Consider the following 15,262-nt stretch of genomic DNA (forward strand, 5'->3'; position numbering starts at 1 on the left):
AAAAGAAGAAACCTTCAGCAGGAGGAGGACAGAGCCAAAATTATGAAGGAGATCTTGTATACTTATATAAATGATTTGAATTTATCCAGAATACATTTGGGAGACATTTTGGGATTTTAAATAGAGGAATGACATAATCACATGAATTTGATAGATATCACTGTGACAGTAGCATGGAAGGGAAGGTGGGAAATGAGAATGCCTACAAGTGCTCACTAGAAGAAAGAGATGGATTTGAGCTTCTTAACGGATTGACTGTAGAGGGACATAGGGGAAAATAGCAATCAGGAATGACTTCTGGATTTCTGACTTAGGCAGTTTAGTGGGGAATGGTAGTATCATTAACTAAATAGGGAATACACAAGGAAGAGCAAATTTGGAGGGGACATATGGATTGTTTAACTTTTGGGGTAGGAGATTGCAGTGGAGAGATTCAGCAGACAGACATTGGATAGAATTTTTCTGTAATTCTATAGTAACACAATGTCTTGTTTTGATGACTAGTTCCGAAGTTACAGATGACCAAGATGCTTGAGAATATTACGGAACATTAATTTTATAATAATAAAATTCTTTAAATACTACAAAATACTGAGATAATTAAATTGAAAAGAGATCAGCTTAGATCAAGCTTAAGTGTCTTCTCCCAACCTGCAATGTGTTGTATTAAATAGGGCATTATAGTAATGATATAATGAATTAATGGGTATAAAACACTTAGAAAGTATGTGACCTACTAAACGCTCAGAGTATTAGCAATTATACTTATCATTTTATTATTATTATTTTTTACCACCAGGATTTTTCTCCAAAATGAAATACTTCCTATTATATTTATTTGAAATTCAAAATTTACCCTTTTCTCACAGACTGGATGTGGGTTTTATATTTCTTTGAATATTTAATAAGATGTAGTATGGATATAAAAGAATGAGGAACTCTTTTCAGTAAATTGTGTGTATTTAGATGTACTGGTTACTGTACAAGATATCAGGGATACAGTGAGGAGAAAAATAACTGTAACTAACTTCCCATTCTCATTTATTGTCTAAGTTTTCTTTGGTTAATTGGTATGAAATACAAATAGAAGTAATATGATGTTAATACTTTATTTTTTAACTTGTTTTTATTTCTTATTGCCTGTAAGCTTCTTTCTTTGTTTTTGTTAATTTGTTTAAGTAAGCATATCTTTTTTACATTTATGTAAATGTTAAAATACTTTATGATCGATATTAGGAGTTTCTTATTTAAATTCTAAAATAAAATTTTACTTCAAATTATTGTAAAATATGTATTTTTACACATTTCTTTTAAATGCGTAAGTAAGGCTGGGTGTGGTAGCTCGTGCCTGTAATTGTAGCACTTTGGGAGGCTAAGGCAGGAGGATCGCTTGATCCCAGGAAATTGAGACCAGCCGAGGCAACATAGTGGGACTCTGTCTCCACAAAAAAAAAAAAAAAGAGGCATGGGGGTGTGCACCTGTAGTCCCAGCTACTGGGGAAGCTGAGGTGGGAGGATCACGTGATCCGGGGAGGTTGAGATGAGGTATGATCGCACCCCTGGACTCCAACCTGAGTGACAGATTGAGACCCTGTCTCAAAAATAAATAACTAAAATAAGTGCATCTGTATACATTTTGCTTTCAGAGAATCCTTGATACGAACTGCATTCCAGTGTCTTCAGTTGGTTGTGACAGATTTTCTACCAACAATGCCTTGTACTTGCCTGCAAATAGTTGTAGATGTTGCAGGTAGCTTTGGTCTCCATAACCAAGAACTCAATATTAGTTTAACTTCAATAGGTTTATTGGTAAGTATCGTTGTCCTTAGAATATAATATAATTTAGAAATCATTGTTACTCAGTTGGGAGCGAATGCTAAGCAAATATACTTTTAGCTCTTTGTGAATTGTTTATATGGCTTTTAAATTTCAAACTTACGTCTGTGTGAAGGATTAAATAACATCACTTAAATATTAATAACAAAATGTTGTCCTTAGAATATAATATAATTTAGAAATCATTGTTACTCAGTTGGGAGCGAATGCTAAGCAAATATACTTTTAGCTCTTTGTGAATTGTTTATATGGCTTTTAAATTTCAAACTTACGTCTGTGTGAAGGATTAAATAACATCACTTAAATATTAATAACAAAATGTTTGAAATAATTTTCATACATTGAACTGAAGTTTGGATTTTACAGGGTTTGTCATGAAAGGGTTTAGTAAACAATAGTACACACAAGGGAAATCTTCAGTTGACTTTTATGTGAACCAATTACCTTAGCCTCTGACCAGAAAATCAACTTGTACTTTGAAGCCTTGAAGCCAAGCATTGGCTTTTTATCTTTAGCCATGAAAGTCCTACATGACGTCTTCAAGTAGAAGGCTGTTTCAGGCTGGGCAGAGTAGCTGATGTCTGTAATCCCAGCACTTTGGGAGGCTGAGGTGGGAGGATTGCTGAGGCCAGGAGTTTGAGACCAGCCAGGGCAATAAAATGAGACCTCTGTCTCTACTAAAAATTAGCTGTGTGTGGTGGTGCATATCTGTAGTCTCATCTATATGGGAGGCTGGGATAGGAGGACTGCTTGAGCCCAGTGATTGGAAACTGCAGTGAGCTATGAACACACCACTGCACTCCAGCCTTGGCGACAGACCTTGTGTCTGTAAAAAATAAAAATAAAAATAAAAAGGCTGTTTTGTCTATATTGAAAATCTGTTGGTCAGTGTAGCCACCTTCATGAGTGATCTTAGCTATATCTAGATAACTTGCTACAGCTTCTACATCAGCACTTGCTGCTTCACCTTGTACTTGTAGGTTATGGTGATAACGTCTTTTCTTAAACCTCATGAACTAGCCCCTGCTAGCTTCAGACTTTTCTTCTGCAGCTTCCTCACCTTGCTCAGCCTTTATAGAATTGAGGAGAGTTAGGGCCTTGCTCTGGATTAGGCTTTGGCTTAAGGGAATCTTGCAGCTGGTTTGACCTTCTATCCAGACAGCTAAAACTTTCTTGATATCATCAATAAGGCTTGTGTACTTTCTTCTTTCTCTGTTTTTTTTTTTTTTTTCTGAGACAGAGTCTTGCTCTTGTTGCCCAGGCTGAAGTGCAATGGTGTGATCTCGGCTCACTGCAAACTCTGCCTCTCGTGTTCAAACGATTCTCCTGCCTCAGCCTCCCACATAGCTGGAATTACAGGCACCTGCCATGATGTACTTTTCATTTGTTTGCTCTTTGGAGTAGCACTTTCCGTTTCCTTCAAGAACTTATCCTGTGCATTCACAACTTGACTCACTGGCACAAGAGGCCTAGCTTTTGGCCTGTCTTGGTTTTCAGTGTGCCTTCCTCACTAAGCTTAATTATTTATAGTTTTTGATTGAAAGTGAGAGAAATGCGACTATTCCTTTTCCTTGAACACTTACAGGTCATTGTAGGGTTATTAATTGGCCTAATTTCACTGTTGTTGTATCCCAAGAAATAGGGAGGCCTGAGAAGAAGTAAAAAGATGAGGAAACAACCTGATGAGGAAACAGTCAGAAAACTCACATTAAGTTTGCCATCTTACATAGGTGCGGCTCATGTGCCCCAAAATAGTTACAATTGTCACATCAAAGATCAGGGATCATAGATCACCATAACAGACAGAGTAATAATTTAAAAGTTTGAAATAATACAAGTATTACTAAAATGTGACACAGAGACACAGTGATCACATGCTGCTGGAAAAAGTGGTACCAACAGACTTGTTCAATGCAGGGTTGCCACAAATCTTCAATTTATAAAAATTGCAATTATCTGTGAAGCACAACAAAGAGAAGTGCAATAAAACAAGATATCCCTGTAGTGAAATCTTAGAGAATTGTTAACATTACATGAAATAAACATGCACAGAATTGTTTTCAACATATATTTAAAGGCAATTATTTAGAATCTTTTAAATGTGTATTAAAATTTGGAAGTTTTATAAATTTGAACTTTAAATTTTCCTCACAAGCTAGATACATTACTGCATTCAGCTCTTCCTACATTCAGCTCTGACTATTTGTGGCTTCTGCATCTGTAGATTCAGCCAACTATAAATAGAAATTTTTTTTTTAAACAGGATAGTTGTGTCTGTACTGAACATGTACAGGCTTTCTTGTCAGTATTACCTAAACAGTACAGTATAACAACTAGTTACATAGCATTTACCTTGTGTTAGGTATTAAAAGTTATCTAGTATTATTCAAAGTATATGGGAGGATGTGTGTAAGTTATATGCAAATACTACACCATTTTATTTAACGCACTTGAGGATTTGTGGATTTAGGTATGGGGTGGGAGGTCCTGAAACCAGTCCCCTTGGATACCGAGGGACAACTGTATTTTACTATTACTATTATTTTTCCCATTTTTACATGGGGAAAATGTAAGCATGTTGCATATATAATTGCAAGTGGGTGGCTAGTTCAGCATTACTTAAATTACTGCTGGATAGCACCTCCTTTGTTTTACATTTATGTTCACAGTACTGGATTCCCTATATTTTAACCATTGGCATAATTATCATTAATTTGTACTGTGGTTGACAATGAATTATAAGGTATGTTTAGTAACAGTGATTGCTCTTTTATGAAATTACAAACTTATTAAACAATATTAAGGAATTATTAACATTGTTAGGATGTGATAATGATATTATAGTTATATTTTTTATAGTTAACAGCTGTTATATTTAGGTGGTAGATATATCAATATGTTTAAATTCATTATACTATTCTTGTTTTTTGTATGTTCTTGACATTTTTTATAATAAAAAAGTAAAAAAAAAAAAAGTTAGCAAAAGATTGTTTTCCCACTTTCTCCTGAAATAATATAGAGACATTGACAGAGGAAGAGATGTTTTCATTGAACCTGTTCTACCAGGAAAGAGATATTTGAAGTAATGTTTTAAAGTTTTACTCTGAAAGGTAGAACAGCCACATGTTGCATATTTATGTGTTTAAAACAAAACCTTGAATGAACTAATATTTTCTACTTTGCTTTTAGTGGAATATTTCAGATTATTTTTTCCAAAGAGGGGAAACTATTGAAAAAGAATTAAATAAGGAAGAGGCAGCACAGCAAAAGCAGGCAGAAGAGAAAGGAGTGGTTTTAAATCGGCCGTTCCACCCTGCACCGCCATTTGATTGCTTGTGGTTATGTCTTTATGCAAAATTGGGTGAACTATGTGTGGATCCCCGTCCTGCTGTCAGGAAGAGTGCAGGGCAAACTCTGTTTTCTACAATTGGTGCACATGGAACTTTATTACAGCATTCAACCTGGCACACTGTTATCTGGAAGGTATTGTAAAATAGATTGGACTATCAGCTTTTAGTGAAACATGCTTATATATTAATACTTTTTCAGTTAAACTTATTTCTTTTAATTTTTAAAGAATTTTCATGTATTTGTGTATTTGACAAAACAGGAAATAATAACTGTGTCATACTGTAAATTGTACCTCACACAGAGCAAATTAAATATTAACAGCCTTATCTCTGTTTCTGTCTTCATCTCTTATTATCACTTTCGTGATTTCTGCCTTTGTCTTTCTCTCTCCTTTTCCCCCCCGTTTTCCCAAATTGTAAAACCAGGAGTTACTAAACAACAAAGGGTAATCAGTCCCTTACAATAGAGTGGAAAGCTTTTGGGGTTTTGTTTGTTTTACTTTTGAAGTCTACTTATAAATATGTAATTTAAATATAATCAAAAGAGAATTTTATCAACAGGTGAATATCAATAGTAATGAAGTTTACTTGTAGACTCACCAAACAAAAGTAACCTCCAAATGGTATATTGTACATATAATGTTTATTCATTAAATTACAATTTCATTTTTTTCTTCTTTTGAAACTTTCTAATAAAATCAGCAGTTTATTAGTGATCATTCCCTCTTTGCTAAAAGTCTCTTCTTTTTTGTTCAATCTGTTCCATTATAATAAAATTCTGTTTATTATCCTTTCATGTGCTTTTGTGAGTTTTTCAAATTAATAGACCCCAAAATGTCTTCTTAAAAAATTAATGGACTGGACATGGTGGCTTACGCCTGTAATCCCAACACTTTAGGAGGCTGAGGCAGCAGGATCACCTGAGGTCAGGGGTTCGAGACCAACCTGGCCAATATGGTGAAACCCCATCTCTACTAAAAATTGTAAGAAAAAATAGCTGGGTGTGGTGGTGCACACCTGTAATCCCAGCTACTCGGGAAGCTGATGTACGAGAATCTCTTGCACCTGGGAGGTGGAGGTTGTAGTGAGCCAAGATCATGTCACTGCACTCCAGCCTGGGTGACACAGTGAGACTGTCTCAAAAAAATATATAATAATAATAACACTCTGTGTTCCCAAATAAAATAATCCAAAACCCTGTTTTGTTTTCACTTTTATTTTTTTAAAGTGATAAACATTATATATATTATAGTAAAAAACCCTCTTTCCTTCTGTCTTCTATTTCATTTCCATCCCATAGTTCCTCCTCAGATCACAAACATGCTTAATTCTCCCATACAGTTTGTTTTTAATCTAATACTTTTCTAATTTTCCTTTCAAGCAACTTCATTTTTTATCTTCTTGCTGCCTAATTCTTAATGATTTTTTTCTCACACCCCTTGCATTGTTTTATTTTCTGTAATTGATTTCTACTTCAGTCTCTTAAACATTAGAGTGTAACAGAATCACCTTGAAGACTTGTTAAAGCACAGATTGTTGAGCCATTATTGTCAGCCCTCCCCCAACTTGGGTTTCTCATTATTTTGACCTGGAGTGAGGCCTGAGAATTTGTATTTCTGTCAAGTTCCTGGGTGAAGCTTGATGCTGCTGGTTAGTTCAGAGACCACTTTGAGAAACACAGAAATTATTCATAGGCTACAGTTGATCTTTTCTTGTGAGTGAAAGATAGGGTCTTTCTCTGTCACGCAGGCTTGAGTGCAGTGGCCTGATCGTAGCACACTACAGCCTTGACCTGCCAGGCTCAAGTGATCCTCCCACCTCGGCCTCTTGAGTAGCTGGGATTATGGGCTCACACTACCAAGCCCAGCTAATTTTTGAAATTTTTTTTGTAGAGACAGTCTCACCATATTGCCCCAGCTGTTCTCAAACTCCAGTCTTCAAGCAATGCTCCCCACTTTATGGCCTTCCAAAGCACTGGGATTACAGGTGTGAGCTGTCTCCAGTAATTCTACTTTTGTCCTGGACCCCTCTCCTTAGCTTTTTTGTTTTGTTTTGTTTTGTTTGTTTCTTTTGAGAGGGAGTCTTGCTCTGTCACCCAGGCTGGAGCGCAGTGGTGCAGAGCTCCACTCACTGCAAGCTCTGCCTCCCGGGTTCACGCCATTCTCCTGCCTCAGCCTCCCAAGTAACTGGGACTACAGATGCCCGCCACCACACCTGGCTATTTTTTTTTTTGTATTTTTGGTAGAGACGGGGTTTCACTGTGTTAGCCAGGATGATCTCGATCTCCTGACCTTGTCATCTGCCCACCTCAGCCTCCCAAAGTGCTGGGATTACAGACGTGAGCCACCACGCCTGGCCGGCTTTGTTCTTTTCTTATACATTACCCCATAGATCCTCCATTGATACTTCAACAAGTCTTATATTTTATCCAGTTAATTTTATTTTATTTTTTATTTAAGACAGTATCTCACCCTGTTGCCCAGGATGGAGTGCAGTGACATGATCATGCTCACTGCAGCCTCAACCTCTCCTGGGGGCTCAGGTGATCCTCCCACCTCAGCCTCCCGAGTAGCTGGGACTACAGATGTATACCACCACATTTGGCTAATTTGGGTTTTTTTTTTTTTTTAGGGACTGGGTTTCGCCATGTTACCCAGGCTGGTCTTGAACTCCTGGGCTCAAGCAATCTGCCCACCTTGGCCTCCCAAAGTGCCAGGATTACAGATGTGAGCCATTGTGTGCAGCCTTATTTTTTTATATTCCATGATAAACTTAAGAATATATAATTATGGCCAGGCACAGTGGCCCATGCCTATAATCCCAGCACTTTGGGAGGCCGAGGCGGGCGGATCACCTCAGGTCAGGAGTTCAAGACCAGCCTGGCCAACATGATGAAATCCCATCTCTATTAAAAATACAAAAATTAGCTGGTGTGGTGGCAGACACCTGTAATCCCAGCTACTCAGGAGTCTGAGGCAGGAGATTCGCTTGAACTTGGGAGGCAGAGGTTGCAGTGAGGTGAGCTTGTGCCAGTGCACTCCAGCCTGGGTGATAGAGTGAGACTCCATCTAAAAAAAAAAAAAACAACAACAAAAAAAGAATGTATAATTACCTTTATTGGTCAGTTTCCTCCAATATATAGGGATTGATAAGACTTTCAGGTATATTTTTGGTCACACTTTATAGATTCCTATGCTGTTGCCATTATGCTATTACTTAAGCTATATTATCAATGCATTTTAAATGACATTTTTATAAATATTTAGGTACTCTTTCATCTACTGGACAGAGTTCGAGAGTCCTCTACCACTGCAGACAAAGAAAAGATTGAGTCTGGAGGTGGCAATATTCTCATTCATCATTCAAGGGACACAGCCGAGAAGCAGTGGGCTGAGACATGGGTGTTAACATTGGCTGGAGTAGCAAGGATCTTCAACACTAGAAGATATTTGCTGCAACCTTTAGGTATACATATATTTTTTTCTGGTTATACAAGTAATCAATGTTAAAAGAAATTTAGAAAATACAGACAATTCTTTTAGAGTTCATATACAATGCTACTACCTAAGAATAATCTACCTTAACTTAGTCTTTATGTGTGGTGTGTGTGTAAGCATGTGTATTTTCATTTGTTTCATTGAGAAATTATTTAATGTGTACCTACTGTGGGCTAGCGTCTAGGGGAATAAAATGAAAGGCAAAATACACATCATTCTTGCTATCATGGGCATGAGGAAGTACCCATAATTACATAAATAAAGGCAAAATTTCTACAATGGCATGTTACAAGGAATGGTACGTTGTGAGCTTCAGTAAGTATTTGACCTGGCCAATGAATTCCAGATGGGCTTTCCTGAGAAAGCAATAGTTTTCCTGAGATCTGAAGGGTAGGAGTTCATCAGGTAAGAGTAAGATGAAGTGTGGAGAGCCTTACAGTCAATGAGAGAATGTAAAAGAGACAAGAGAAGATTGAGGAAAAGAGATGGTGGACCCTAGCATGTTTAAAGGTCTAGAATGAAGAGAATAAGAAAGAGTTTGATTATCAAAGAGATTGAGAGGTAATGAAAGGCCAGATCATCCAGATCATGTAGAATGTGTTAGGAGAAAGTTAGGAGGCTGGGCAGGGTGGCTCATGCCTATAATCTCAACACTTTGGAAGGTGGAGGCAACAGGATAGCTTGAGCCCAGGAGATTGAAACCAGCCTGAGAAATATAATGAGATCTTGTCTCTACAAAAATTTTTTTAAAATAAAAAATCATCCAAATGTGGTGGTGCACACCTGCACTCCCAGCTACTTGGGAGGCTGAGGTGCAAGGCTTGCTTGAGCCTGGGATGTGGAGGTTGCTGCAGTTAGCCAAGATTGTGCCTCTGCACTCAAGCCTTGGTGACAGAGTGAGACCCTGTCCCCACTCCAAAAAAGTTAGGATTTCATCCTAAGAACAATGAAAAAAACTAATAGATTTTAATTCATGATTTGACATGATCAAATATGCACTTCAAAAAGATCATAAAGTGCATATCTTAGTGTGCATGTAGAATGGAATGGCAACAAAGAAGGATGACATGATGTTGTTGGACTGGTTAGGAAACTGTTGGTTGTGTGTATCGGTGGTTCTCAAACAGGGCCCATTTTTCTCCCATAGGACATTTGGCAATTTTGGAGACATTTTTAGTTGTCATAACTGGGGAAGGTTGAGCATTACTGTCATCTGGGGAGGGTAGAGGCAAGGGTTGACACTACACATCTTACAGTGCACATTTTACAATGCAGCCTCCTATAACAAATAATTATCCAACCAGAAATGTCAATGGTACTAAGACTGAGAAACCCGGTTGCCGACTGTACTACTTTTAATTCTGGTGGTAATGCTGGTGTGCTGGTGGTGGTAGAAAAAGGTGAACAGAGATACTTTTGTACATAGTTATGAGCATGTTGTACACATTATTTTATCTATTTTATTATTTTGTGTTTGGCATTTTTTAAACTTCTTTGTGTTAAAGGACAAGCATATTTACTCATTCCATAGGCATTTTTATATGTTGTTCTTTATGTGCACTTTTTTCTCCTTTTTTCCAAAAATAATTTGCTGTGTCCGATCCATTTTGCATTGTAGGGCTTGGCATATGTATTTTTAAATATTGGGATTTTTTTCATGTAAAATTTACATACAGTGAAATGCACAAATTTTCACTGTACATTTGCTAAGTTTTGGCAAAATAAGCATTGTTTTTAGTACCTTCATGATATTTCTCTTAAAAGCTAAGAACTAATAGATTTAGTTTTTTTTTTTTTTTTTATGGAGTCTCGCTCTTGTTGCCCAGGCTGGAGTGCAATGGCACGATCTTAGCTCACTGCAACCTCCGCCTCCCAGATTCAAGCAATTCTCCTGCCTCAGCCTCCCAAGTAGCAGGGATTACAGACAGGCATGCGCCACCATGCCCAGCTAATTTTGTATTTTTAGTAGAAATGGGGTTTCTTCATGTTGGTCAGGCTGGTCTCAAACTCCTGACCCCAGGTGATCTGCCCACCTTGGCCTCCCAAAGTGCTGGGATTACAGGTGTTAGCCACCACGCCCAGCCTAGATTTAGATTTTTTTTTAAATGAAGACATAAGACAATTAATGTCTTTGATCATTCTTTGTAACTTGATGACTAAGAAATGATATTTGTTATTTTAGAATAAGTTTTATATTTTTAACATAACCATGTGCAATATATAATTACATCTAGTCTTTTAGAGGGACTCCCTCTCTGACATAAAATATGTTAATAGAGAAATTGCTGGAGTTTTTCTCCCTAAATGGCACAGGATATTCTAAATCTGATATTAGGTCACCATTCTGATTGACAAATGTAATGATTCATGAGACTTTTAAACTGTGATGGCAACAGGTAGAAGTGTTTTAATTGTTTGACATTTTAAAATGTAAGTTGTCAAAACTTTTAAACAGTTTACTTAAAATTCTGTGTTTTTATTGTATGTAAATTTTGCCTCTTTTTTTTTTTGAGATAAGAGTTTCAGAGTTTCACTCTTGTTGCCCAAGCTGGAATGCAGTGGTGTGATCTTGGCTCACTGCAACCTCCGCCTCCTAGGTTCAAGCTATTCTCCTGCCTCAGCCTCTGAGTAGCTGGGATTATAGGCGCCTACCACCATGCCCAGCTAATTTTTTGTATTTTTAGTAGAGACATTTAGGTTTCATCATGTTGGCCAGACTGATCTCAAACTCCTGATCTAAGGTGATCCATCTGCCTTGGCCTCCCAATGTGCAAGGATTACAGACATGAAGCACTGGGCCCAGCCTTCAATTTTTAATAAAAAGAATATGGTGGGGAAAGATGCATATAACTAGGCAGGTGTTATGGTTTGTCCAGAGTAGGCAGATAGTACCTATTGTTTTATACCAGACCTACTTCAAGCTTTTCTGTTAACCAACTGTTTTCTCAGGAATTTGGGGTTTATCCCTTTTTTAAAAAAATCTGGTCATTTATCACCTTTCCAAAGTGAAAGTTCTTAAACTTTGATTATTTATTTTACATGTTTCATAGCCTACTTATGTTGTACTGCTTTGGAAAATATCAGCTTTCCTAATTTTTTACATCATTTTAATGTAGGTATGTGGATAATAATCCATGTTATTAACAAAGCCATTAGGCTTGTTTGCTGTAGTAAAAAGATGTGGCTGGACATGGTGGCTCATGGCTGTAATCCCAGCCCTTTGGAAGGCTGAGGCAGGAGGATTGCCTGAGCCCAGCCTGGGCAACATGGTGAAACCCTGTCTCTACAAAAAATACAAAAATTAGCCAAGCATGGTAGTGAGCATCTGTTGTCCCAGCTACTTAGGAAGCTGAAGTGGGAGGATCTCTTGAGCCCAGGAGTTCAAGACCAGACTGGGCAACATAGCAAGACCCACCCCATCACTAAAAAAAAAAATTTTTAAATAGATTAGCCAGGCATGGTGGCATGTGCCTGTGGTCCCAGCCACACTTGGGAGGCTGAGATGGGAGAATCACTTGAGCCCAGTGAGCCATGATCATACCACATGATGCTCTGGCCTGGGTAACAGAGTGCAATACCATCTCTTAAAAAAAAAAAAAGAAAAAGAAAAAAATTCTGCAGCTCTAAAATAATTTAAATATGAAAACTAAAGTATAAAGTTAAGATTTATATGGAGTACGACATAGTTTATCTTAAATATTTAGACCAATAAAAAACATGTATTATACTGTCCTAAGTTACAACTTTTCCAATGATTCTCTGATTAAGAATGAGAACGTCTTACTTAATCATTAATAAAGGTAGATGGATAGACTGAAGATGTTACTGAAATGCTTTTGTTTCAACCTCATTGATTTATTTTTCTGTTCTTCTTAGGCAGAAGTTCTGGGAAATTGTATAAATATGTATAAGTACATACATATTTTGGGGTTTAAAATATTTTTTTATTTCAGTAGCTTTTGGGGTACAAGTGGTTATTGGTTACATGGGTGAATTGTATAGTGATGAAGTCTGAGATTTTAGTGCACCCATCACTTACCTGAGTTTTGTTTTTAAGATTGAAACATTATTTGATATATCCGTCATCCTCTTCTTGGTGCCCTTTGTTCCTATATCTGAAAATTTTTTTAATCGGATTTCTTGGTTGTGATAATTTTAATTCCCATTGTTAGTATCTTAGTACCTAGTCATATATTTTCAGTTCTGTAGGATTTTAAGCAGAAAATTAAGCAAATATGCTTTCAAGTGTCTAATATTAAGAGAAAATTTGATCACTTTTATAATAGTTTTCTTCTCTTCCTAATATAGGAGATTTTTCAAGAGCTTGGGATGTTCTTCTTGACCATATACAATCAGCAGCACTCAGCAAAAACAATGAAGTATCTCTGGCTGCTCTGAAAAGCTTCCAGGAAATTTTACAGATTGTGTCCCCTGTCAGAGACTCGGATAAGCCTGAGACACCACCTGTAGTTAATGTACCTGTGCCTGTTCTTATAGGGCCCATATCAGGCATGAGCAGGCCATTTGTAAGAACAGATTCCATTGGAGAAAGACTTGGAAGATATAGTAGCTCTGAGCCACCCATTGTTACTGATGAGCTTGAAGATTTGAATCTATGGTGGGCTGCGTGGAATACCTGGTATAGAATTGGATCTGAAAGTACTAAGCCTCCTGTTACTTTTGATAAACTAACCTTTATTCCTAGCCAGCCTTTTCTTACAGCTTTAATTCAGATATTTCCAGCTCTCTACCAACACATAAAAACTGGTTTCAACATGGATGACTTGCAAAAGTTGGGAGTCATATTGCACAGTGCTATTTCAGTCCCAATAAGTTCAGATGCATCCCCTTTTATTCTTCCATCTTATACCGAAGCAGTTTTGACAAGTTTACAGGAAGCTGTACTTACAGCTTTAGATGTTCTCCAAAAGGTAATATAATTTGAGTGGCTATCTAAGTAATAATGCATATAGTTCTCTGAAATTTTTTGTTTTGCTATAGATTTGCAGGGATAAATTTTAGATCATCAGGATTGTTTTATATGTATACTTTGGGACAAACTGAGGATTGTCAAGATCTAGGTATTTTGAAAACTTGTGGTTTTCTGATGTATTTTGAAAGGTAATTCATGTATGTTTTGAATCTTAAAGAAGCTGCCTGCATCCTCATGTTTCACTTCACCAGGATTTTTGGTTTGTCCATGCAAGTCTTCACAAGAGGATATAATATTTGGAATAAAAGTTTTAGTAAAGTACTTTTATAATTAGAAAATTGATAAGCAGTGGGATTTTTAAAAATCTGTGCTTAAATTTAGCTCTGAAATTATTGAAAGCCTATATTAAAAAAAAGAAATTTATGAAAAGTATTTTTCCTCAGTTTTTAAAGAGATTTTTACTGTGTGTATTTTGTTATTGCAAAAAAAAAAACTATTCAGACAAACATCTAAAATTATGGAGCAAATTCAGATTAGCAAGCAAGACTAGATCAAATTCAAAGTGTTTTTTAGACTATCAAGATAAATTGATAGCACAATTCACAGTCATCAAAATGCTAAGCAAAAATCGCCAACTGAGTAGCCAGCCATTCCAACAAAGTAAAGACATTCTAATAAGATTGGAGTAAATCTAGATTCTGATCACACATGTTATCAGTAACCATTTGTGTAGTGTAAATTAGATTTCTGATTAACTGCATCTTACCCAACTGGAATGATAAAAATTTTCACAGTAAGAATTTCTACTGTACCATGATACCTCCTAATTACCTCTGGAAGAAGTTTAGCTGAGCAACAGTTCTTGAACTGTTTAACCCTAGTTGTGTTGTGCAGGAAATGTGAGGAAACTAAAAATAAAAGACTCTGGCATTTAAAAAAATTCAGTGTAGGGATATTGGTTTTCTACAATTGAACTCAAAATACCCATCTTTATTTTCAATGAGGAAGAAAAGTAGCCTGTCAGTAATTACCCACCCTGTCCTTGGACATGCAAATAAGTTGCTTATAGACTTCAGGGGATGGAAGAGTTATCCTATCAGAAAAGAAAATAAGACATAGGCCTTTTGAGATACCCGTAATTTGGTACTGTCATTCAGATCTTTGATTCAGGTTTTTATATATGTGTACAGGATAAACAAGAAACAACTTTTTTTTTTTTCAGAAAAAAAGTGTAAATTTTATTTTTAAAAAACTCTGCTTTAGCAGTGAGAGGAAAAGTGAAATCATTTATCCCAACTACTAGTAATTTGTTCTGAGCTTTTAATAGCTTTGAAAACAAAATATACCTTCAGTCTGAAACTTAGGAAGGGTTATTGTTGTTCATTTATATTATTTAAAAGTATTAATGTTCACACTAGCCATTGTTGTGTTGTATGATTACCTAAATGATGTTTCGTAGACCTTGAATGTAAGATTTTTAATGGGTTTCTAGTATCCCCTAACAGAAAAACATATATTTTATTATCAGAGTGTTTTTATATTTTCTTCCACAGGTATGAGAAAATTTTTGCACAAGCCAAATATACTTGCTTTTGGACTTTATCCTTAAACTAATAGTTATCCAGCAAAACATTTTATAGATAGAA

General features: G+C 36.5%; 1 protein-coding gene across 1 annotated transcript in view; it reads left to right on the top strand.

The window, feature by feature from the left end:
- The window catches only part of MON2 (MON2 regulator of endosome-to-Golgi trafficking), a 128,758-nt gene that overhangs the window by 81,831 nt on the left and 31,665 nt on the right, over positions 1-15,262 (top strand). The window contains 4 exon segments of the mRNA XM_017885694.1: positions 1,647-1,809; positions 5,026-5,319; positions 8,453-8,651; positions 12,992-13,614. Coding sequence (XP_017741183.1) covers positions 1,647-1,809; positions 5,026-5,319; positions 8,453-8,651; positions 12,992-13,614 — 1,279 coding nt within the window.

Source organism: Rhinopithecus bieti, unplaced genomic scaffold, assembly GCF_001698545.2.
Source record: "Rhinopithecus bieti isolate Rb0 unplaced genomic scaffold, ASM169854v2 scaffold_14700, whole genome shotgun sequence".
NCBI lineage: Eukaryota > Metazoa > Chordata > Mammalia > Primates > Cercopithecidae > Rhinopithecus > Rhinopithecus bieti.